This window comes from Stenella coeruleoalba (genome assembly GCF_951394435.1).
Source record: "Stenella coeruleoalba genome assembly, chromosome: 1".
NCBI lineage: Eukaryota > Metazoa > Chordata > Mammalia > Artiodactyla > Delphinidae > Stenella > Stenella coeruleoalba.
The window spans coordinates 100,309,082-100,333,046 of NC_137169.1; the positions used below are offsets into that span (position 1 = coordinate 100,309,082).

General features: G+C 39.6%; 1 protein-coding gene across 4 annotated transcripts in view; it reads right to left on the bottom strand.

Annotated features, from left to right (window-relative positions):
• Positions 1 to 23,965, bottom strand: part of TRIM33 (tripartite motif containing 33) — a 138,471-nt gene that overhangs the window by 54,392 nt on the left and 60,114 nt on the right. For all 4 annotated transcript variants that reach the window (XM_079939350.1, XM_079939352.1, XM_079939351.1 and 1 more), the window contains exons 2-4: positions 21,023 to 21,141; positions 20,459 to 20,603; positions 20,163 to 20,295 (exon numbers count right to left, since the gene is read on the bottom strand). In XM_079939350.1, the coding sequence (XP_079795476.1) occupies positions 20,163 to 20,295; positions 20,459 to 20,603; positions 21,023 to 21,141 (397 nt within the window). The remainder of the gene's footprint in view (positions 1 to 20,162; positions 20,296 to 20,458; positions 20,604 to 21,022; positions 21,142 to 23,965) is intronic.

Consider the following 23,965-nt stretch of genomic DNA (forward strand, 5'->3'; position numbering starts at 1 on the left):
GAGCTGCTGCCAACTTATCCCTGAGACTGCTCACATACCTCCTAAGAACACAGTGCAGGAATGAGGGCCTTAGATTAAAATACACAAAAATACAAAACTAGAATATTTCTATTATGGAAAAAAAAGTTAAATGCACAAGATACGTCATCCGCAAACACCTAGTGCAGCTGGCATACTGGAGAAAGTGGGACACAAGGTACAGTCATCCGAGGGAGCAAATAAATAAAATTGTATTGGCCCAGAATGGGGTAGGAGTGAGCTTAGAAGCAGCAGGTCTGCAGCTGTTCCTTCAACCACCCCTTTCACCTATCATCACACAACCCACTGCTTGGGACACTTCTCAGCACCCTATCCCAAGAAGGGGTTATGAGAGACAAGATGTGGAAAACCCTGCCTTACCCCTGAGATATTCCCTCCCAAAGAATGTAGTGGCTTGCGGTTTGGGTCCATCAATCTGGTCTCATGCTTAATTTTCACTTTGGCATGGGAAATATTATTCCATACCCTTCTTTAAGAGTACAACAACTTCTTTATCCAGGCCACTTTCAAAAGCTGGAGATTCTGGGGGTGGAAACTCAGATAAAGCATGCATGGAGGGTTATGAGATAAAACATGCAGGGAGGGTTACCCCGCAAAGCCCTCACATGCATCTGGATACAGCATGATTGGAGTTCCTTTGCCTCACCCCTTCCCCCCATCAAGAGGGAAGAGGGGGTGATGTTGTGGACCCTACCCACCCTGTCCCCACTTTCTCCACTCTGCCAATTGATGTCTGCTCCTCAAAACTTCCTGATCAGGCTTCCCTGGTGGCGCAGTGGTTGAAAGTCCACCTGCTGATGCAGGGAACACGGGTTCGTGACCCGGTCCGGGAAGATCCCACATGCCGCGGAGCGGCTGGGTCCGTGAGCCATGGCCGCTGGGCCTGCACGTCTGGAGCCTGTGCTCTGCAAGGGGAGAGGCCACAACAGTGAGAGGCCCGCGTATTGCAAAACAAACAAACAAACAAACTTCCTGATCACAAAACGTCCATCCATTTTTTTTTAATTTAAAAGCCTAATTCCAAGGAAAGGTATTTCTTTAGGAAAATATTTTAGAGAAATTTCACTTATATAGTTCCAGTCAAGTGACTGTCACCATAAACTATACTTCTGTTACTCTTTAACAAAAATGTCTGATATTAGATTCTAAGCAACCACACTCTCTTAAACCATATTGATCCTCAAAAACAATCTACAAACACCCTTCTCTAACTATACAGAAAACTGCAATCAGGGATTAAAAAATATTAAGGTGGAACAAAAGTGACTTCCACCATTAACCATGACAGAATAACTGGCACCAGACTAGCCCTGCCACCAAAAACTATAAAATAAGACAGAAATACATGGTACAACTATATTCAATCATTGGACTACATGCAGAAAAATTCTGCAGTTCCTTAGAGAGCACTTGTCTGTCTGTAGACAATTACATGATAACAGCACAGAGGGCTGGAGACCAAGCAGAACACAGAAGTCTCTCTGAGCTGAGGAGGCAGAAATGAGGGCCTGGGACAACCTGAGCCATTGGAATCCATGGAGCAAGGCACTAGAATGGAAGGAGCCATGTGGGGTGAGGTTGGAGAGTGGGGGTGAAGGGAGAAGGAAAAGTGAATTCCTCCTTCCTCCCAAGTCCTTAGCAAACATCTGGGCTGTACGTACACAGGATGAGATTATGCAAGGATTAACAGAGAGCAGCTGCTATAAAGCTGACATTGTAAGACAGAAACTAGAGGTCAAGCAGTTCTGGGAGACAGAATTCCAGCTGAGCCAGAGGAGGAATTGATTTTGTTCAACTCCCCAGGCATCTACATGAGAAATCAGAAAGCCTACACATTAAATGAAAGGACTATACTTGGAATAATTTCTATCCTAGGCCTATCCTGTCTTAACAAAGCCTAAAATCAAGCCTTCACAAGATCTTCCAAGAAATAGATTATAGAAGTTGAGAGGGGCTTGGGAAATACCTTGGCTTTCCACAGATCCTTCCTGACAAAGGATAAAACCAAGCTTACACAAGATCAAGGTGATCAGCCAGTAATTTAACTGCCTGCTAGAACAACAATCAACAGTCTGAAGAGGAAGATAAAACAATTCAGAGTTCCTATAATATATCATCCACAATGTCCAAATCTTAATTAAAAATCACTAGGTATTCCAAGAAACAGGAAAGTATGACTCAGAGTAAAGAAAAACATATTCAATAGGCACTGTCACCAAGACAGTCCAAATGCTATATTTAGCAAAGATCTCAAATGGGCTACTGGATATTTATTTAAAATTTAACTGAAAACAGGTTCTTAATGAATGAACTGATAATAAATCCCAGCAGAGAAATAGAAAGTATTTTAAAAAATGGAAATTCTAGAAAAGTATAATAATTGAAATGAAATAACTCACTGCATGGGTCTGGTAGCAAATGGGAGATGACTGAAGAAAGGGTGAGTGAAAATGAAGACAAATGAAAAGTTATAAAATCTGAAGAAGGGAGAGAATAGACTGAAGGAAAATGAACAAAGCCTCAGGGACCTGTGTGACAAAATCAAGGGTCTAACATACGTGTAACTGGTGTCCCAGAAGACAGTAAGAATGTGGAGAGAAAAATTTTTTTAAATGGCCAACTTTCCAAATTTGATGAAAACCATAAACTTATAGGTACAAGAAGTTCAGTGAAACACACACAGGATGAACAGAATGAAATACATACCTAAATACATCATGGTTCAAATGGTGAAGACCAAAGAAAATCTTGAAAGCAGCCAGAGAACGGTCAAACAACATTCAGGCAAGAACAGTATGAATGATATAATTAAAAACAAAGATGGCCGGAATACAAAGTAATGACAGCTTTTACATGTTGAAAGAAGAAACTGTCAATCCAGAATTCTATAAATAGTGCAAATATCCCTCCAAACTGAGGATGTTCCAATGAATGGAAGCTAAGAGTATTCATTGCCAACAGACCTACAAAACAAGAAATGCTGAAGAATATTCTTCAGGACAAAGGAACATGATAAAAGACGTAGAGAAACAGTAATAGTAATAAATGGGTAAATATAAAAGACTGGGCTTTTATTTTCTCTCCTCATAATTTCCTTAAGAGTCTAAACATTTAAAAAAACACTGGAAGGTAGGGTTTATAATGCATTTATGAATAAATGACACAGCATTAGTACAAAGGATGAGGATTTGATAAACGGAATTATTCTTTTGTAAGGTTATTTGTGAAGTGAGAAATAGTACAATATTTTAAGTAGGCTTTAAGTTAAAGCTGCGTATCATTAGCCCTAGAGCAATCACTGAAAATAATAAAGAGGTACACCTTAAAAAGCCAAAAGTAGATATAAAATGAAATACCAAAGAAGTTTTAACTTAAAAGATGGCAGGAAAGGAACAACAGAACAAAACACAAGAGAAAATAAAAAACAAAAAGTTAAACCTAACCTTATCACTAAATACATTAAATGTAACAGGATTAAACATTCCAATTAAAAGAGCAAGAGCTTCCAATTAAAAGAGAGAGCAAGGAGCCCTCAACTACTTATGCAATAAAAATACACAACATATAATTGATAATTCCTATATCCAGGCAGCACCTCTTTTTTTCCTCTATCTATATTAACAAATATTTATTCAACAGATGAAATGTATAAATTTGTGTCAAATACTGTTATAGGCTCCTGGGACTTCGTGAATAAAACAAAGACACCTTCCCTCACGAAGCTTACATTCTAATGGGAAGAACACAAAAAATAAAAACAAGCTATAAATTATAGAATATGTTTAGAAGGTGATAAGTGCTCTATATAAAAAAATACAGAGCAGGGTAAGGCAGATTAGGAGTGAAGGGGCAAATTGCAATTTTAAATACAGTGATCAGAGTAGATCTCACTGGCAAAGTTACATTTAAACAGAGACTTGATGGATATATGAAAGTTAGCTATGCAAACAGGTGGAGCAAGAAAGTTCTAGTTAGAGAAAATAGGCAGGTAATAGCATCTCTGGCATGTTTTAGAATCAGCAAGAAAGCCAGTGTAGCTGTAGCAGAGTGAGAGGTAAGAATAGTAACAGATGAAATGCGTGTATATAGGCCTCTATAAGGAATCTGACTTTTACTCTTATTGAACAAGAGAACCACTACTTTTGGGCAGGGAAGTGACACAGTCTGATTTGAGATTCACTCTAGTGAATCTCAAAGTAAATCTCTAGTAAACTGAATCTCTAGTAAACTGATGAGGGATAATATTAGAAGCATGGGGATGATTTAGGAGACTACTGTAGTAATCCATACAAGAAATGATGGTGGCTGAGACCAGGCTAGTAGCAATGGAGCTAACAGCAATGAGGTAGTAGAAGTTGTGGGATTTGGGGATATATTTTAAAGGTGGAGCCAAAAAGATGTTCTGATATGTTTGGGTTTGGGTATGAGAAAACTGTGGAGTCAAGGATGATGCCAAGATTTCTGGCCTACGCAACAAAAAAAATGCAATTGCAACAAATTGAGATGGGGCAAGGCTGCCAGTGAAAAAGGTTGGGAGAAGGTATCAGTTCAATTTTGGATAAACAGTTGACCCGTGAACAATGCAGAGGTTAGAGATCCCAACTGACCGTGCAGTCAAAAATCCAAGTATGACTTTTCAGTTGACCTTCTCATCCATGATTCCACATCTGCGGATTCAACCAACCTTGGATTGTGTAGCACTGTAGTATGTATTTAGTGAAAAGAATCCACATATAAGTGGACCCACACAATTCAAACCCGTGCTGTTAAAGGGTTTACTGTATTATATGAGAAAGCAGACACTCACGTAGAGATGTTACAGTCTGTAGAACAGACAAATCTGAAAGTTCAGGAGACAGTACTAAGCCAGAAATAGGAATTTGAACATCACCAGCATATGGATGGTATTTAAAGCCATAAGACTGTAGTTGTATATCATGGAGTAAGGCCTGGCACATTCAAAATTAGGAATCCAGAAAAATGAGCAAATGAGACTGAGAAGAAGTAATCAGCGTGGTAAAAGGAAAACTGAAAGAATGTGGTCTCCTGGTAGCGAAGTAAATGAAACGTATTAAGGGAATGATCAGCCATGTCAAATGTTGCTAATATATAAGATGATGACAGAAATGACCTCTAGGTTTAGTAATGCAATGGTTATTTGTGACCTTGAAAAGAACACTGCTGGGAGAATGATGATAGTCAAATATGTATATTTAAGAGAATGGGACAGGAGAAAATGGAGACCATGATTACAAGCAATACTTTCAAAAAGTTTTGCTGCAAGGAGCAACAGGGGCCGTTGTTAGCAGGGAAAGTAGGTTAAAGAGAAAGTCTTGTGTTTTCCTTCATTTTAAAGATGGAAGAAAAAATAGCAGAATATTGAAATACTGATGGGAGTGACTGCTAGAGACTGAAAAAACTGAAACCGGCAGAGAAAAGGCCAAACTGCTGAAGCAATGTCCCCAGCTACATAAAATGAGATGGAGTCTAAGTGTGTATCAATTGGAGCAAATGGCTTTATAGAGGAAGAGAGTTTAATTAAGATAAGACAGAAATGTAGAAATGTGGGTACAAGTGTTTGCAGAAAAGTAAATGTGGTAGAGGGAGTCTGCACAAGTACTCTTTTGATTGTTTCATTTTTCTCAATAAAGTAGGAAGCAATACGAATATTTGGGAGTGAGAATAGAGGGTGAAAGTTGGACATTTAAGACAGAAAAGGTGTGAATGCACAGCACGATTGCCAGGCAACATTAGCGTCTATCTGAGGTTAAGTGGTCATGAACTGAGAGTGAGACCAGCTGGTGTCATTATGTGTTTTTTCTCCTGTGATATTCCACTGCATAAGCGAAGCATGATGGAAGTTGAGTTTAGTCAGGATGGTGGTTTTGCCAAGGGAGTTCAACCAAGTGGGATATGGGAGTCAAGGCTAAAAGCAAGGGAGTGAAAATGATTAGTCATTAAATTAAACTGAAAATGGGTTAAGTGAGAACATAAAGAAATGAGGTAAAGTGAAAGGGTAGTACAATCAATGGATTAAAATAAGTCACTGTATGGTGAATAACTGAAGTCTGGTACTGAGCAGAATGAGCTAGAATGATGGGATATGTGTTTACAAAGAGGAATGCTTAAAACTGAACATAACTATTGGAAATGCCAAGGTCTAGTATATGGTCTCAGGTGTGAGTGGCAATGTAGAGGGCATAAACCTTAGAAAGGAGTTCAAAAAGCAAAGACCAGAGTGTCAGAAGGATCAAATCTAAGTATATTAAAATTGCCAGGAATTAAGACAATAATAGAATACCACAGATTGCCACTGAGTTAGGAACTAAAATCTGTAAGAGATAAAGTGGAATGACCCAAGGGTTTTATGTGACAGTATCAATGAGGGACAAGAATGATAGCACTACATTTAGAGATTTTTCAGGGAGGAAGGAGGAAGAATGGTCTAAAAAGTAGCAAAGAGAAGACCTACCTCACATCTCCAGGCCTAGTAATACATGGGATGTCAAAGAAAAAACAGCCATGGGGCTTCCCTGGTGGCGCAGTGGTTGAGAGTCCGCCCGCCGATTCCGGAGACACGGGTTCGTGCCCCGGTCCGGGAAGATCCCACATGTCGCAGAGCAGCTGGGCCCGTGAGCCATGGCCGCTTAGCCTGCGCGTCCAGAGCCTGTGCTCCGCAACGGGAGAGGCCACAACAGTGAGAGGCCCGCGTACCGCAAAAAAAAAAAAACAGCCACCAGTTAAAAAGACTGCAGAGGGAGCAATGTCCTAGAGCCCTGTTTCCATTATAGCAAAGGAGGTACAGAAAGGGATCAAAAAAGAGGTTGAGGATATAGAAATCCTGATGACAAACCATGAATCACAGAGAACAAAGTAGCAGAAACTGCCACGTGGGAGCCTTATGGGAATTAAAGCATGGCAGATGAGGGGAGACCTGGGAGTGTGGGGCTTTTCTTGGATGACAAACAGGGATAAAGAACATAATAATATTAGTCCTAGCAGATTTAAAGCAGATAATAATGGAGAAATTGCAAATATTGGTGGTAAACAGGGGTGGGGCCTAGGGCTTTCTCTTTTAATCTGTTAATGGAGAAGAAATTCTAGTTCTAGCAAGTCAACCACATCTTCACTCCAGATGAGGATAGAAGAGTCAGAATTGTGTGGTCTTAGAATGCGAAGGTTTAGTCATGACCCTCATTTCGGGAGACGCAAACTCACTCCAAATGTATATGTTACATCTTGCCTCATGATGACAGAGTGAAGGGAACAGAGAAGTTCTGAGAAGGTACGGTACACTGAGTGTGAGGACCTTCTCCAATCTGTGATGATGGGGGCAGAAGGTCTATGGGATGCCTTCCAAAATGATAGGCCTTTATTATATAGCTTTATCAATTAAACACAGTTAAGAATTCAACACATACCACCATCCTCCCTACTTCTATCAAGCCCAATCTGATTTTATCATAAAATAGTCAGTGTTTATATTACTACAAGATCTCAAATTTAATATGGCCAAAACTTAACTATCAACTCCCTAAATACACCTAACAAACAATGTCTTCCCACAGTCTTCCATACCTCAGTAAATTCAATCCTAATCTTCCATTATTCTTGGTAAACTGAAAGCCAAAACTCTTGGTGTTATTGGTATCTCATACAACCCATATATCAGCAAATCCACATTATCTTTTTCAGGCATCAAGTTCAAAATATATTTAGAACTGGATTATATCTTTATATCTCTAGTGTTAGTCTAAACCACCATTATTTCTTGCCAAAATTATTAAGAACAACCTCCTAACTTAATCTTGTGATTCTGTCCTTGCTCTTTCTTTATCTCTCACTAGAGCTAGTGCGATCCTTTTTAAAACAGTCAAATTATTCCACCGCTCAAAAGCTTGAGCATCTGACTCAGAGTAAAAAGCAACATTCTTACCATAACCTACAAATCACTAAATAATTTGGCCCTTCCTGCCCCTGAACTCATCTGATAGCAATCTTCCCCTTGTTAACTGCACTCAGACCATACAGTTACTCAAAGATGTCAAATATGCTACTATCTCTGGCCCTTTGCACTTGCTTTCTCTCTACCTGAAGCATGCTCCTCACTGCCAAATTTAAGCAAGGCCTGCTCCCATTCTTCCTTCAGTCTCTACTCAAATCCCACTTCATCACCGAAGTTTTTTGAAACCACCCTAATTTAAAATAAAAACCTACAAACCTGCATGCTCACATGCTCTGTTCCAAATTCCCAGCTTTATTTTTCTCTATGACAATTACCACCTGATATATTCACTATTTGTTTGACTCTACCATGAAAAATTAAGTCTTTGGGGACAGTGACTTTACTTTGTTCACAGAAATATACCATGCCTGGCACTCAATAAGCATGCAACTATTTGTTGAATTAATAAATGATTGTAAACACTGCCCAACGATGAGCCAAGGAGTATAATAAGAGTAATTTCTTTTCTTGAACTTTTTTTCTTTTGGAATATTGACTTAATTCTCAATGTATTGATTCCTAATGTTTCTCATGTTCCATCAGGTATGTCAAAAACTTGTCAATATTATTTTTCAAATGACCTAATATAACAAATTTAATAGAAGTGGTTCCATTTTTTCCTGGAGACATCCTTAATGGGGTCCTTAGTCCTCATGCTTCAGTCTAAACTAGCTCCTGCACAGCTGTCATCTGGGCATTCCCATTCACTTTCTTGGCTTATTAACATTTCTGTGGATCACATTCTCTAATAGCTCTCCAGAAAGAGGTGTATGGGAGGCAGTTTCTGAATCCTTGCATGCTGAAAAATGTTTACATCTTACTCTCACACTGATTAAGTTTAGATATAGAATTCTAGGTTGAAAATCTTTCCCTCTCACCCCACAACTTTTTATTTTAATTTTTTTTATCACCCCCCTCAACTTTTGAAGTTACAGTTCCACCATCTTCTACCTCCTAGTATTGCTATTTTTAAAGATCATATTTAGATTTCCATTTCATTGCAGGTTACCTACTTCGATTCTTTGGAAACTCTGTTGATCTTCATTTTAACCCATAGCATATCGTCATCTTATGATGATGATACACAGCTTTGATAGAAGCCTTTTACTATCAGCATACTGGGCATTAAATGGGTCATTTCAGATTGGCAATTCTAGGTTCGTAGGAGAATTTCTTGTATTATTTATTTGATAATTTCTTTCATTTCTTTTTCTATAATTTGTACTAGCTGGCAGTTGATCTCTTGTAGTTTTTAAATCTTTTTAAAATCTTCTTTTTGTTTTATTTTCTAGGAGACTAAATAGAATTTATCTACCAAACCTATTGATTTTTTTCACCTATCATACTTCCAAGAGCTCCTTCTTATTTTAATTTTTTTTGGGGGGGGGGGGTGCCACATTGCTCGGCATGTGGGATCTTAGCTCCCTGAACAGGTATCAAACCCGACCAGGGATCAGACCTGCACCCCCTGAAGTAGAAGCAGAAGCATGGAGTCTTAACCACCTGACCTCTGGGGAAGTCCCTTTAATTACTTCTTTTGTGGAGATTCTATCCTTAATTTGTGACCAATAGCTTGCCATTTTTCAGAACATCATAATTTTTATTTCGCACTTCCTTTTGCCCTTGTATTATGTTATGTCCTTTCATGAGGGCAGCTGTGTCAATCAGAAACATGTACAGCTGTAGGGACTAATAGTGGCTCACATAACAAGACCAATGTAGGCAGTTGATGGTGTTAGTTTAACAACATCAAAGTTAGAATCACTGAGATGATCTTGGCTTTATCCTCATGAGTATATAATGGTGTCAGAATTCCAGGCATCACATCCAAATTCAAGGAAGGAAAAAGGAGGAAGATGGATGACACCAGCAACATCTGTCCCTTTTGTCAGGAAGGTAAAAACTTTCTGAAAATCAACCTCTAAACAGAATTCTGTTTCTATTTTGGGGGCATAAACTGTGGATCAGAGGTACCCTAATGCCAGGAATGCTGAGAAAGGAAATACTTAGATTTTACAGTCTCTATATTTGAAGCCAGACAAGAGAGAGAAGTTGAGAATTCTCAACTATCCCACAATGGATGGCATATGACAGTGGCTCTCATCAAATGTCAGATGATCCTTCCATCCATTCATATCCTTTTATATTTAAATATACTTTAATATGTCAGTATTTACTTATTTATTTGGCTGCAATGGGTCTTAGTTGCGGCACACGGATCTTCGTTTCGACATGCAAACTCTTAGTTGAGGCATGTGGGATCTAGTTTCCTGAACAGGGATCAAACCCAGGCCCGCTGCACTGGGAATGGGGAGTCTTAGCCACTGGATGACCAAGGAAGTCCCTAAATATACTTTAAAACTGCTCAGAATCATGTGTGAGAGAGAGAGCAGAACTTATGAACTGATGGGGTTCACTGTAAGGCCATCTTTTTCATCAGAAATGAACCCCAAATGGCAACATTAGGAGGCCTCTTCTAATTATTCACTTTCTCCAGAGTGACAAAGCCTCTAATTCCAGACAGCAGAGTAGGGAAGAATAGTGAAATGGAAAAGTTCACTACTGGCAATCTGGAAGCAAGTCGAGGTAAGTGAATGTCTCACAGTTTAGTGTGCAGATTGATCCTTTAATCTCCCCAATTTCAGCCAAGTATCTCATCCCCACCCTCAATCTAGACCTAATATCCCCAAGTCCAGGGCCTCTGATTCTACTTATCCAGAGAATAAGCCCAACTTTTGTGATACCTATCACCTCTAGATCCCGAGCCACCATAGGTTTCTAGGAAATAAATCAAGTAGCTTCCTTTATATCTCATTTGCATGCCCTTGGGTTGTAGTTGGCTCAGCTCTACTAGGTAAATCATCAGATCCAACAAATATTCAATCCATTTCCCTGGTTTTGAAAAATTAACTGAAACCTCCATTGGTGTCTCTTCTCTCATTCTTGTCCTTTATAAGTCTATACATTTTTTATTCATGTACTGTGAAGAGAATTACTAGAAGGAGGAGGGATAATGCCTTGGTTTAGCTAGAAATCATGAAGTGCTTTGAGGTACAAAATTTCATAAAGTTCTACAGATGTTTTCCTTTTTGAAAACAATTTATGAGGCCATAAAGAAAACCAAAGATCTCAATAAAGTGTTTTTTTAAAAACAAAAAAAAATAGGGAATTCCCTGGTGGTCCAGTAGTTAGGACTCAGGGCTTTCACTGCTGAGGGTCCAGGTTCAACCCCTGGTCAGGGAATTCCCACAAGCCCCCCAGCATGGCCATAAATAAATGAAATGTAACAGACTATTATTGAGCCCTTACTGTCTTAAGCACTTTACAGGTACAATTCTCAACTCAATCCTCACAGCCATCTTATAAGGAAGGTACTACATATTATTCATTTGAAGATACACACTCGCACACACACACACCAAAGTTCATTATCTGTATCACTATACTATGCAACAATCACCTTTAAAAGGGTGGGTGGGTGGCAGGGGACCCAAAATTCTTATATAGAGGAGGTAAGTCAATAATGATTCTGGAATGAGGCTAAATTTTAATCAAAGAAAAATTCACAGGCTTCCCTGGTGGCTCAGTGGTTAAGAATCCTCCTGCCAATGCAGCGGACATAGGTTTGAGCCCTGGTCCGGGAAGATCCCACATGCTGCGGAGCAACTAAGCCCGTGCGCCACAACTACTGAGCCTGTGCTCTAAAGCCTGTGAGCCACAACTACTGAGCCCACGTGCCACAACTACTGAAGCCTGTGCGCCTAGAGCCTGCGCTCTGCAACAAGAGAAGCCACTGCAATAAGAAGCCCACACACCGCAACGAAGAGTAGCCCCCACTCGCCGCAACTAGAGAAAGCCCGCGCGCAGCAATGAGACCCGATGCAGCAATAGATAGATAGATAGATAAATAAATAAATAAATGAAAAATTCACATCTTTTTGATAAAGTCAAGATTCAGCATAAGAACCTAAAAGAAGTACAATGAAATTAAGCTAAGCAAAGAATAAAAATAAAAGAGAGGGCTTCCCTGGTGGCACAGTGGTTGAGAGTCCGCCTGCTGATGCAGGGGACACGGGTTCGTGCCCCGGTCCAGGAGGATCCCACATGCCGCGGAGCCTCTGAGCCATGGCCACTGAGCCTGCGCGTCTGGAGCCTGTGCTCCGCAGTGGGAGAGGCCACAGCAGTGAGAGGCCCACGTACAGCAAAAAATAAATAAATAAAATAAAATAAAAGAGAACTGTGAGAGTTAGAATACTTAAAAAAAGAATAAACAATTTCAAAAACTGGATCACTGAAATGACCAATAGGGACTTCCCTAGGTCCAGTGGTTAAGAATTCACCTTTCAATGTAGGGGGTGCAGGTTTGATCCCTGGTCAGGGAGCTAAGATCCCACATGCCTCGCAGCCAAAAAACCAAAATATAAAACAGAGCAATATTGTAACAAATTCAGTAATGACTTTAAAAATGGTCCACAACAAAAAAATCTTTAAAAAATAAAATAAAATGACCAACAAGAGACTCAAATCTATGGCTAGGCTAATAAAGAATAAGGAAATAGGGCTTCCTTGGTGGCGCAGTGGTTGAGAGTCCACCTGCCGATGCAGGGGACATGGGTTCGTGCCCCGGTCCGGGAAGATCCCACATGCCATGGAGCAGCTAAGCCTGTGAGCCATGGCCGCTGAGCCTGTGCCTCCGGAGCCTGTGCTCCGCAACGGGAGAGGTCACAACAGTGAGAGGCCAGTGAGAGGCCCGTGTACTGCAAAAAAAAAAAATAAGGAAATAAACTCAGCTATTCAACATTATAAACAAGAAAGAGATAGAAACACAGATTTTTGTAAAATCTTTATGGTCTATTTCTAAGCAAGTATGTTTTTCTTTTTTTATTTATTTTTAAACTTTTCTTAATGGCTTTTTAAAAAAATTATTTATTTTATTTATTTATTTTTGGCTGCGTTGGGTCTTCGTTGCTGTGCGTGGGCTTTCTCTAATTGCAGCGAGCAGGGGCTACTCTTTGTTGTGGTGTGTGGGCTTCTCATTGTGGTGGCTTCTCTTGTTGGGAGCACAGGCTCTAGGCGCATGGGCTTCAGTAGTTGCGGCACGCGGGCTCAGTGGTTATGGCTCGTGGGCCCTAGAGCGCAGGCTCAGTAGTTGTGGCGCGCGGGCTTAGCTGCTCCGCAGCATGTGGGATCTTCCCAGACCAGGGTTTGAACCCGTGTCCCCTGCAATAGCAGGTGGATTCTTAACCACTGCACCATCAGGGAAGCCCACAAGTATGTTTTTAAAACCTCTACTAACTGGTGGGATTTTCTAAGAAAATACATATTATCATAATTGCATGAGTGACTCAAGAAGAGGTGGGAAACCCGACTTGATCAATAAGCATGTGAGAAGCTAAGCCCCTTAAAGAACTAGCCCTAAAAGTCCTGAAGTCCAGACAAGGGAAACGGGGTGGGTAAGATGGAACGAAAGTGCTAGGGAAGACAAGACACAGAAGTAAACTGGCTTTTAGAAATAGTTCTCCTGACAGCGTACTGTTAAGAAATAGCATTTGTAAAGGCACAGAAGTTTAAAACAGGGGGATACCTACTGTAAGAGTGCAAATAGGAGATAACAGATTGTGTACTAAAGAATTTAACCTTGCCCAAAGAGAAGTCTGGCCTTTGCCCTCAGCAGCTGGGAGGGTGTCTCTAAGCCCTTGAAATGTACTGTCTGACAAAAGTATCTTTGTTTACTTGAGGCCTTAGGCCATATGCTAATGATATGATTTCTGGTAGAGTCTTCAGGTCACACAGTCAGCTCAACCTCAGGAGGGGCTGGAAACCAGTCAATCATGTGGCCAGTGAACTACATCTACATGACAGAGTTCCAAAAAAAATTCTGGACACCAAGGCTCATGCAAGCCTTGATGGTTGGCAATATTCTCTTCATGCTGTCACACATTATTGCTAGGAGGAGTTAACTACATTAAGAATTCCACTGAGGGGGCTTCCCTGGTGGTCCAGTGGGTGGGACTCCCTGCTCCCAGCACTGGAGTCCCGGGTTCGATCCCTGGTCAGGGAACGAGACCCTGCACGCATGCCGCAGCTAAGGGTTGGCATGCCACAACTGAAGATCCCATGCACCACAGCTGGGACTCAGCACAGCCAAAATAAATGGATGAATAAATAAAGATTAAACAAAAAAAAAAAAGAATTCCACTGAGAAGACACAAATGGAAGTTCCACATTTAGAACTCTCCTAGACTACTCTGCTCTGTGTCTTTCCATTGGATGATTTTAATCTGTATCCTTTCACTGTAATAAATGTTAACTGTCAGTATACATCTTTCAGTGAGTTCTAAGAAATTACTGAATCTGAGGGTAGTCTTAAGAAATCCTGAACTTGCAACTGGTGTCAGAAGTGAGAATGAATAAGATAAATTAAAAAAAAAAAAAAAAGGAAGCGCAAATGGTTTTGGGGACCCCCAAATTCTGCAACTGGGTGTCAAAAGTGAGGGAGGACCTGTGAATTGTTCCCTAACTTCATAGTTGGCCTCAAAAGTGAGATTCACTAGAACCATCCTGACTCATTGAAACTTCTGGTTGGGAAGAGGAAGGAAAAGATGACAAGGGTTATGAACCTTTGATTCCTGGATGACTATCTAGTCACTCATGGTATGGAACTACAGCTGCAGTTATTAGAGGTAAAAGTTATCAACAGAAAGAAGTTAGAAACTGTAGCTCCAACTCCCTAGGAGTTGACTCCCTGGATAAACAAGGAAATGCAAACTAATAAGCAACAAGGTAATGAAACAATTCCTTGGTTATTGTTATCTGTAAAATAAAGAGTGTACTGGGACAGATCCTGACACTGGGCAAAGTTTAGATTTCAGCCAGTCTGAGCTACAGCCACTAGCCTTGGGGCCATTCCAAAGGGGAAAATTATGCTGGGAAAATAGACAGCACCTCTATGACTTCAGTCACAAAGTAGTCCGGGTTGAGGAAAGACAAAATCAAGAAACTAATGAAACGAGAGTTTACAATGCTAAGGAATTATCTCATTTTGTGGATTGATATTGTATGCTTCCTGAAAAAAACCTTTACTAAAATATTGTAAGAGTGACTGATTACTTAGAGGCAGTATTGTTGATTTTGAATGCTGCAGAATAGAACAGCAATGTTTGAGCTGATGGAGGACCCACAGCTCACTATGGAACCACAGATGGCTATACATAACCTAGATACACAGCAGGTGATTCCTGAGGGGACAGCTAGCTTGGTGGACTAGATAAAAGCCCCTGTGAGGTTTTTTTTACCCTCAGACAGGCGATTGTCCTTCTCCTATAAATGCCAAATAGAACTCCCCAGAAGAATTGGCTGATATGCTTCTCACACGCAAGCCACGCCAGATTAGCATTATGCAGAGCAGGATGTTCATCTACTGAGTATGCCTCCTACTAAGATCAAGGTAAATAATGTGATTAAGGGGGACCCTTGTACATGGGCACCCCCATGTAATTTTACTGCTGCAAAACCTAGCAATAATCTGAGAAGCCTTATTAGATTTGTCTCAGCTTTATGGGCCTCACTAGTTAAGAAAACTAGTGATTCATGAGAAAATAGGGAAAGACAAAGGGGAGAGTCAAGGGATTTATCCCAGCAGGATGGAAATCTTCAGGTGGCTGTTAAAAAGGGAAGGGGCGGGGGGCTTCCCTGGTGGCGCTGTGGTTGAGAGGACGCCTGCCGATGCAGGGGACACGGATTCGTGCCCCAGTCTGGGAAGATCCCACATGCCACGGAGCGGCTGGGCCCGTGAGCCATGGCCGCTGAGCCTGTGTGTCCAGAGCCTGTGCTCCGCAACGGGAGAGGCCACAACAGTGAGAGGCCCACGTACCATAAAAAACAAAAACAAAAATAACAAAAAAAAAAAAGGGAGGGGGGGAAGGTAGTGAATAAAGCAGACAATGATGGTGTTGAAACAAAGGTCTTAACGTAGCACTCTTGGGAGGTTGGGTGGACCAATGGGAGCCACTGCTGGTCCCCAACATTAAAGGGCATTAAACAACTGTTGTATTTACCCCAGTATGAAGAAATTTTAAAAGCTGGAGGGCAAAGATGACAATGAGAAACCTGACCTTGTACTGCCTGGAGCAACGATTCCACGGATCAATCAACCCGAAAACTGAAGGAGAGGCCAGGGTTTTCTGGCTCAACCCCAGCTGGAAAACACAAGGCAATATGCACTTGTGTGGGTAAAATAGCCAGGGGGTGGATAAGAGACAGTTCCGGGACTCCCTGACATGGGGGCCCAATGTGCTATGATTCTAAAACCTGCTGAAGACCTAATGGGAGCTAAGGTTAGATTGGGAGGAGAGGGATGGTTGATAGGATTAAGGTGATGAAAGTTGGAATATATGAACAGACTTTATGTGAAGTAGTTACATCTCTCCTTTATGTGACTATGTCACTGGAATGGATATTATGTCTGACTGGTACTGTAAAACAGAAGACATACAGGTTCACATTCAGGTGAGTCTTGATTAGACATGGTACATGGAAACCACTAAAACTGTCCAAGTCCAGGGACTTCCCTGGTGGTCCGGTGGCTAAGACTCCACGCTCCCAATGCAGGGGGCCCAGGTTCGATCCCTGGGTAAGGAACTAGATCCCACATGCCGCAACGAAGAGTTTGCATGCCGCTACTAAAGATCCCGCATGTCGCAACTTGAAGATCCCACGTGCCACAACTAAGACCTGGCACAGCAAAATACATACATACATAAGTATTTTTTTAAAAAAACAAAACTGTCCAAGTCCACAGAAGTTGTAGACCTGAGACAGTATAGGATACCTGATGGATAAAATGAGATTACAACTTTAATGACAAATTAGAAGCTGGAGTGCTAGTATCAATGAATTCTTTGTACAATAACCATGTGTAGTTTCATCAAGAAAAAAAGGAAATGTTTCATCAAGAGTAACAGCAGACTATTAAAGTTTTAATAAGGTAGTGCCACCATAGCATCAGCAGTCCTTGATACGGTTTCAACAATACAAAAAATATATACAGCAGACTAAAAAAGAGTGGCACTCAGTGACTGAACATGCAAATTTTTTTTCTAACTCTGAAAAAGAGCCAAACAGCAATTTTCCTTGATGTGGAAGGACCCTAATTTATGTTTACTATACTGCCACAGGGTTATTTCAATTCACCAGCTTACTGGTATGATTTGTTTAGAAGAGATTTAGACTTGATGCAGGTCCTGAGTGTAAAAATATACTATATTAATTTCACGATAATATCAGAAACTAAAGATGAAGGTAAGACTGACTCAGATGCAATGGCGACACACATGACCAAGAGAAGCTGTTGCTAAATATAGCAAAGGTCCAAGGACCTGTCCAAACTGGTGAAATTCTTAGGAATAACCTAGGCAGGAGCCACCCATGACATTCCAAAGGTGAAAAAAAAAAAACTGCTTCTGCCACCTACCCCTAGAACTAAACAAGAAGCCAACATTCGGTTGGTATATTTGAATTTTAAAGAACATACCCTCCATATCTGGGAATATTACCAGCACCAATCTATACAACTACCCAAAAGAAGGTCATATTTGAACGGGGGCTTGAACAAAGGCAGCCATTGTCTGAACTGCAAAAAGCAGTCTTTCTCATGATCACAGGGGCTTTTGGGCCCCTGTGATCCACACTCGGACATGATTTTGGAAGTGTCAGCAACACGTACCTACGCAGATTGAAACTTATGGCAAAAACCTCTCAGTGCCACTCAGCAGAGACCCACCAGGATTTTGGACCAGAGAAGTTCTGGATACCATGGTAAAATTTATGTCATTTAAGAGAAAATTACTAGCTTGCCATTCAGCACTGAGACTGACTCTATGACTGAAGGACACAAAATAACCATGAAACCTGAAATACTCATAATGTCTTGGGTGACAGGGGAACACTCTAATGACGAAGGCAAGGCCCAGAAGCGTTCCACATAAACAGAGATGGTCTGTGCAGGAACATGCGACCAGGAGGATGCAAGAAGTATTTATTGTATTTATGAGCAGGTAGCTGGCCTCTTTTCCTCTAAATATAACTTCTGAACCACCAGAGGAGCTGCTGAATGCTATGATCACATAGGTGGTGCTCTATAAAGTCTATTAGCTAACAAAGAGCTGCTTGGCTTATGGATGGTGGTTCCAAGGTGAACAGAAAGCATCCTGTTTACAAGGCCACCACTCTAACTGAAGAAGGTATAAGTAATAACAAATCATATTAATGAGGTGGACTGCATGCTGTTATCCCCTATGTTTGGGTTTTTACTGAACTCTGCAGCTGGTATTAGAAGAGAAGGTGGTCTTGTGGACTGTTTCCTAACTTTTGTACAGATGATAAAGAGAAAGAATCTGGTAAGACTCAATAATGAGCACTTTAAACTTTGACTATGGGGTATCTTTGAAGAGTGTTTTTAAAGGGGGTGGGGTGGGTGGGGCTTAACTACATGTTAGCCAAATGATACTGGCAGCAATGTGGACAGAATGAATTTGACAATATAAAACTCAAAACAGGGAGACTAGTTGTAAATGTGTTGGAGTAACAGGAACCTAGGCTTTTAAGTCCAGTGCCATTGGTTCTGCCATAGTCTATCCAGGAAAATCACAGGGTGAAAAAACGAAAGAAAAGGGAAGAACATTCAAGAGATAATTAGGAGTTGGCTATGAGTAGTAAAGGAAAGTGGTGAAGGAAAGGGAAGAATGGAACATGGTTCAACTTTGAGAGGAGTGGCTGAAGCTATTTGTTCACAGGATAAAGGATGCCATGTTCCTATTCTTTCTGTTTCTCACCATCAATGTAAAAAGCCATAAGAAATCTAAATGCTCAAAGATCTGACTGCAGCTGTGAGAAAGTAATTTAATGTCTTACTGAGATTACAAGACAAGGGTAAGATTTGGACCTCAGGTGAAGGCATTCACAAGATTAGTCACCTCAAGCAAAACATTAGCCAATTCATAAGCAAGATGAGACATTTTGTAACAAAGGATACAAAAGTTTAAAGTAGCATTTCTACACAAATGTTCTGTAAAACAGTAAGAGGTGCCTTGGAAAAGAAAAAAGAGCATTACCCCTATGAGGTCAAGTTTGAAAGATTCCATACACTGTATTCTATATTCTGAATACCACATGGGAGAAAATGAGCATATGGGCTAAAATAGATCTGGAGTTCAAATCTTGGCTCTACCACTTATGGGGACACCTTGTACAGATTACTAAAGCTTTCTGTAAGAACTCTCGCTCACCTTTAAAACAGTCAGGATATCAGTACCAACACTGCATGGGTGGTTGGTGTGAATTAAACAAACATGCACCATTAGGAAAACTGCCTGGCACAAACTACAGATGCAATACTTGTTAGTGAACAGAATTAATGTATCCCCTTCTTTTAGAGGATTCCAAAAAATTCCAATGGCTCTAATGAACTAAAAGCTCTAAGACATCCTAGAGTTAAAAAACAAATATTTAAGTGTGGTTAATCAAACTTAACACCTGACTAGAAATTTCAGTACTTTCCACAACAGTTCAGATGTAACAGGCTGGTGATAAGTGAATACTATTGTATCCTGAGGGTAAAAGAAGGTTGAAAGACAAAGCTATGTATTAATGAATTATTAATTATGCTACTTAGATGCTTATAAATCCCTAGTTTTTCTACAAACTGTATATCCAATATGAAAGCAGTATATTTATGCTTTGATGTTAAAATGGGTATCACTTAGCCACACTCATGGAAATATTACCTTTTAAGACAACAGCCCAGAGCCTAAATCCCATAGAACACTTGAAAAAAAGTGTATTTGAACCAGAGGCGTTGCATACAAAGAAATAATATAACTCCATTCTTGCAACCCAAATCCATGTACTGATACATTTTCAACAAATATCCATAAAACAATTAGGTATGAATATGGAAACCATTAAATAATTTATCAAAAATATATCTTGCTCTAAGACATAAAACACAAAACTGATAATTTTAAAATGCTAACAAAATTATAGAATACTTGCTTTAGGAAAAATAATTTTACAAGAACTTTTTATAATATTTCTTGATAAGCAATTATGACTTTTGTACCTATGTTCTTTGTGTTCCAATAGCTGACAGTCTCTACATGTCAGCCTATCACATGTTTCACAGAAAAGTTTCAACTGTTCTTGTTTGTGTACAGGGCAGAAAACAGGGCGCTGACCAGATGCTCCAACAGACTCTGCAGTAAAATAAAACACATATTTTTAAACTAAACAAAATTTTTGTCTAACTTTCTAAATTCTTACTGATATTGGTATCAAAAGCTTATAAAGATAAGTAGAAATGCTATAGAGGCAAAAGAGGGAGATTAATAGTAATCATTAAAACTGCTTCTATCTTACCTGAGACATCTTCTTTCTTCCTGATCAAGTGATCTTTAGTGAATTTTACTCTTTGATGTGCTTCAATACATGTCTTACATAGCCACTCTCCACATTCTACACAAAAGCCAACTGCACTTGCATTGTCTTCACAACTAGTACATACCTAAAGGAGGAAATAAATACTAAGCTACATTAAATTTACAAAATATAGATCCACAAAACAAAAAGGTGAAAACTTTCTAACTTGCTCTCAAATATACTAATTCACTGTACCTAGAATAAAATTATTTTGTTATCCATTTCTCTTCAACAAAATCCTTTCCCTTCCAGATCAAACATTCAGGTAGGTAAAAAAAAAGTCTCAGAATACAAAATCTATACAAGATTTGAATCTTTAAGTAATGACTTTTAATCTCATTTAACCAGGTCTGAGGGTGTAGAATAAAGATATCCTTCATTTTCAATTTGAAAGATGAAACTAAGGCATAACTACCCTAAATTATGTAACAATTCAAGCATGTTTTCTTATAATTCATATTTTCATATCAAGATAGGAATATAAAGAAAAATTGAGAAGCATACCTGTTCTGATTTCTCATCAGAACTGCTAGGAGCTTCAGATGTATCTTTCACAAAATAATTATCCACAAGGTCTATCTGTCTGCATTCTTGGCGGCATACTGGGCACCGTATTACACCAACTACAACACAAAACAACAACATTAAGAAATATTCTTCAGAAAAAATAAGGAGATTGTACACGATGCCTACATGGGAACTACTCATTCATATATCATAGACAAGAACAAAGAAATGAGCATTAAGAGCTGAGTAAAATAAGTTATTCCACTAAGTTATTACATTGGGGAAAAATGATACCTTATTTAGGAAGAGAAAATAAGCATTAATATGCAAAAAAACTTTAAGGTGCTTCGTTATTACACTATGTGGTTGTAATAACGGCCCCCAAAGATACCTAGGTCGTAATGCTTGGAAAACCTGTGTCACTTTATACAGCAAAGGAGATTCTGTGAGGGGGATTAAATTAAGGATCTTGAGATGGGTATGCTGTCCTGGATTATTTGATAGGCCATAAATGTCATCACAAGTGATCTAACAAGATGGAGGCAGAAGAAGATTAGACTACAGAAGAGGAGAAGGCAATTGACAATGAAAGCAGAGATTAGAATAATGTGCTTTGGAAACAGAGACACAGCCAAGGAATGCAGGTGGCTACTATAAGCTGGAAAAAAAGAAAAAGAAAAAGAAAATGGATTCTCTCCTCAGAGCCTCCAGAAGGAACAAGACCTGCCAACACTTTGACTCTAACACAGTAAAACTGATTTCACACTTCAGCCTTCAAGAACAATAAGAAAATAAAATGTATGTTGTTTTAAGACAAAAGTTTATGGCAATTCTGTTACAGCAGAAATAGAAATACACAATCTATCAACTTATAAATTCTGACTTTGTTCAGAACTACTTGAATTCATGCTAATGTGGGAAGAGAGATCATCTGTGACGTAACCTGCTAGTGTTCTAGCATCTATCAGAACGAATAAACCTGCTGAGGTTAACATATGGAAGTTAAACTTAACTGTAAAATAGCATCACAGTCAACACAACAAACTGACTACTATATGTCAGCCATAAAATTGAGAACACAGCATGACTCAATCCTTGCTTTTAAGAAAGGGTTCAAGACTAGGATATAATTTTTACAGTTTATACTATGCACAACTATAGGAAGCACCATACAAAGACAAGGCTATAAACAGTCCAAAGAGCTGTGCATACAGGAGGTACAGCTAAGTGGTAGTGAGACTTAGGTGGTGGGAAGAAGGAACTATATACTCTACTTACACTGTGTGTGTGTGTGTGTGTGTGTGTGTGTGTGTGTGTGTGTGTGTGTGTGTGTGTCTGCGCGTGTTTGTGTGGGCATTCACATTTGTGTATGTAATCCACTCCATTTTCTTTGAAACTTCTAAAATTAAAATACGGGAGAATTCCTGTATGTGCAATGATAAAATGTTTGAAAATTTAGGAAATCAAAAATTCCCCATGCTCTCCACCTTGATTTATGCTTGAGTTATGTGCTATATTTCCTTTGAAATCTTTGGTTATCAGTAGTTTTACTAAAATTTTGAAGAATCCACTTTCATCTGCTTTCTGGATTTCTTAATATAGGTTCGTAAGACACAGCTTGTTGACAGCATAGTTTTCTAAATGCTGCAGGTTTGCAGCCATTACCACTTCAAAGAGGTTTGAATGAGGGAACTTTTTTCCCTTGTTAAAACAGTTCCTGTTTCTATAGAAACTTCATTTCTAGATTAACCTTGATGGATGCGCTACCATGATTCAAGTATATAGTTCTTTTTTTTCTATCAACTACTCATTGTCATCCACTAGTAAAGACATTAAAGATGCAGCAAGCATCCAGAGGGCAGACAGTAGAAGCAAGAAAAACTACAATCCTGCAGCCTGCGGAACAAAAACCACATTCGCAGAAAGACAAGATGAAAAGGCAGAGGGCTATGTACCACATGAAGGAACAAGATAAAACTCCAGAAAAACAACTAAACGGAGATAGGCAGCCTTCCAGAAAAAGAATTCATAATAACGATAGTGAAGATGAACCAGGACCTCAGAAAAAGAATGGAGACAAAGATCAAGAAGATGCAAGAAATGTTTAACAAAGATCTAGAAGAATTAAAGAACAGAAAACAGAGATGAACAATAACTAAAATGAAAAAAACACTAGAAGGAATCAACAGCAGAATAAATGAGGCAGAAGAACAGATAAGTGACCTGGAAGACAGAATGGTGGAATTCACTGCTGAGGAACAGAATAAAGAATGAAAAGAAATGAAGACATCCTAAGAGACCTTGGGGACAACATTAAATGCAACAACATTCACATTATAGGGGTCCCAGAAGAAGAGAGAGAGAAAGGACCTGAGAAAATATTTCAAGAGATTATAGTCGAAAACTTCCCTAAAATGGGAAAGGAAATAGCCACCCAAGTCCAGGAAGCGCAGAGAGTCCCAGGCAGGATAAACCCAAGGAGAAACATGCCGAGACACATAGTAATCAAATTGATAAAAATTAAAGACAAATTATTGAAAGCAACAAGGGAAAAATGACAAATAACATACAAGGGAACTCCCATGAGGTTAACAGCTGATTTCTCAGCAGAAACTCTACAAGCCAGAAGGGAGTGGCATGACATACTTAAAGTGATGAAAGGGAAGAACCTACAACCAAGATTACTCTACCCGGCAAGGATCTCATTTAGATTCCATGGAGTAATCAAAAGCTTTAGAGACAAGCAAAAGCTAAGAGAATTCAGCACCACCAAACCAACTCTACAACAAATGCTAAAGGAACTTCTCTAAGTGGGAAACACAAGAGTAGAAAAGGACCTACAAAAGCAAACCCATAACAATTAAAAAAATGGTAATAGGAACATACATATCGATAACTATCTTTAATGTGAATGGATTAAATGCTCCAACCAAAAGACAC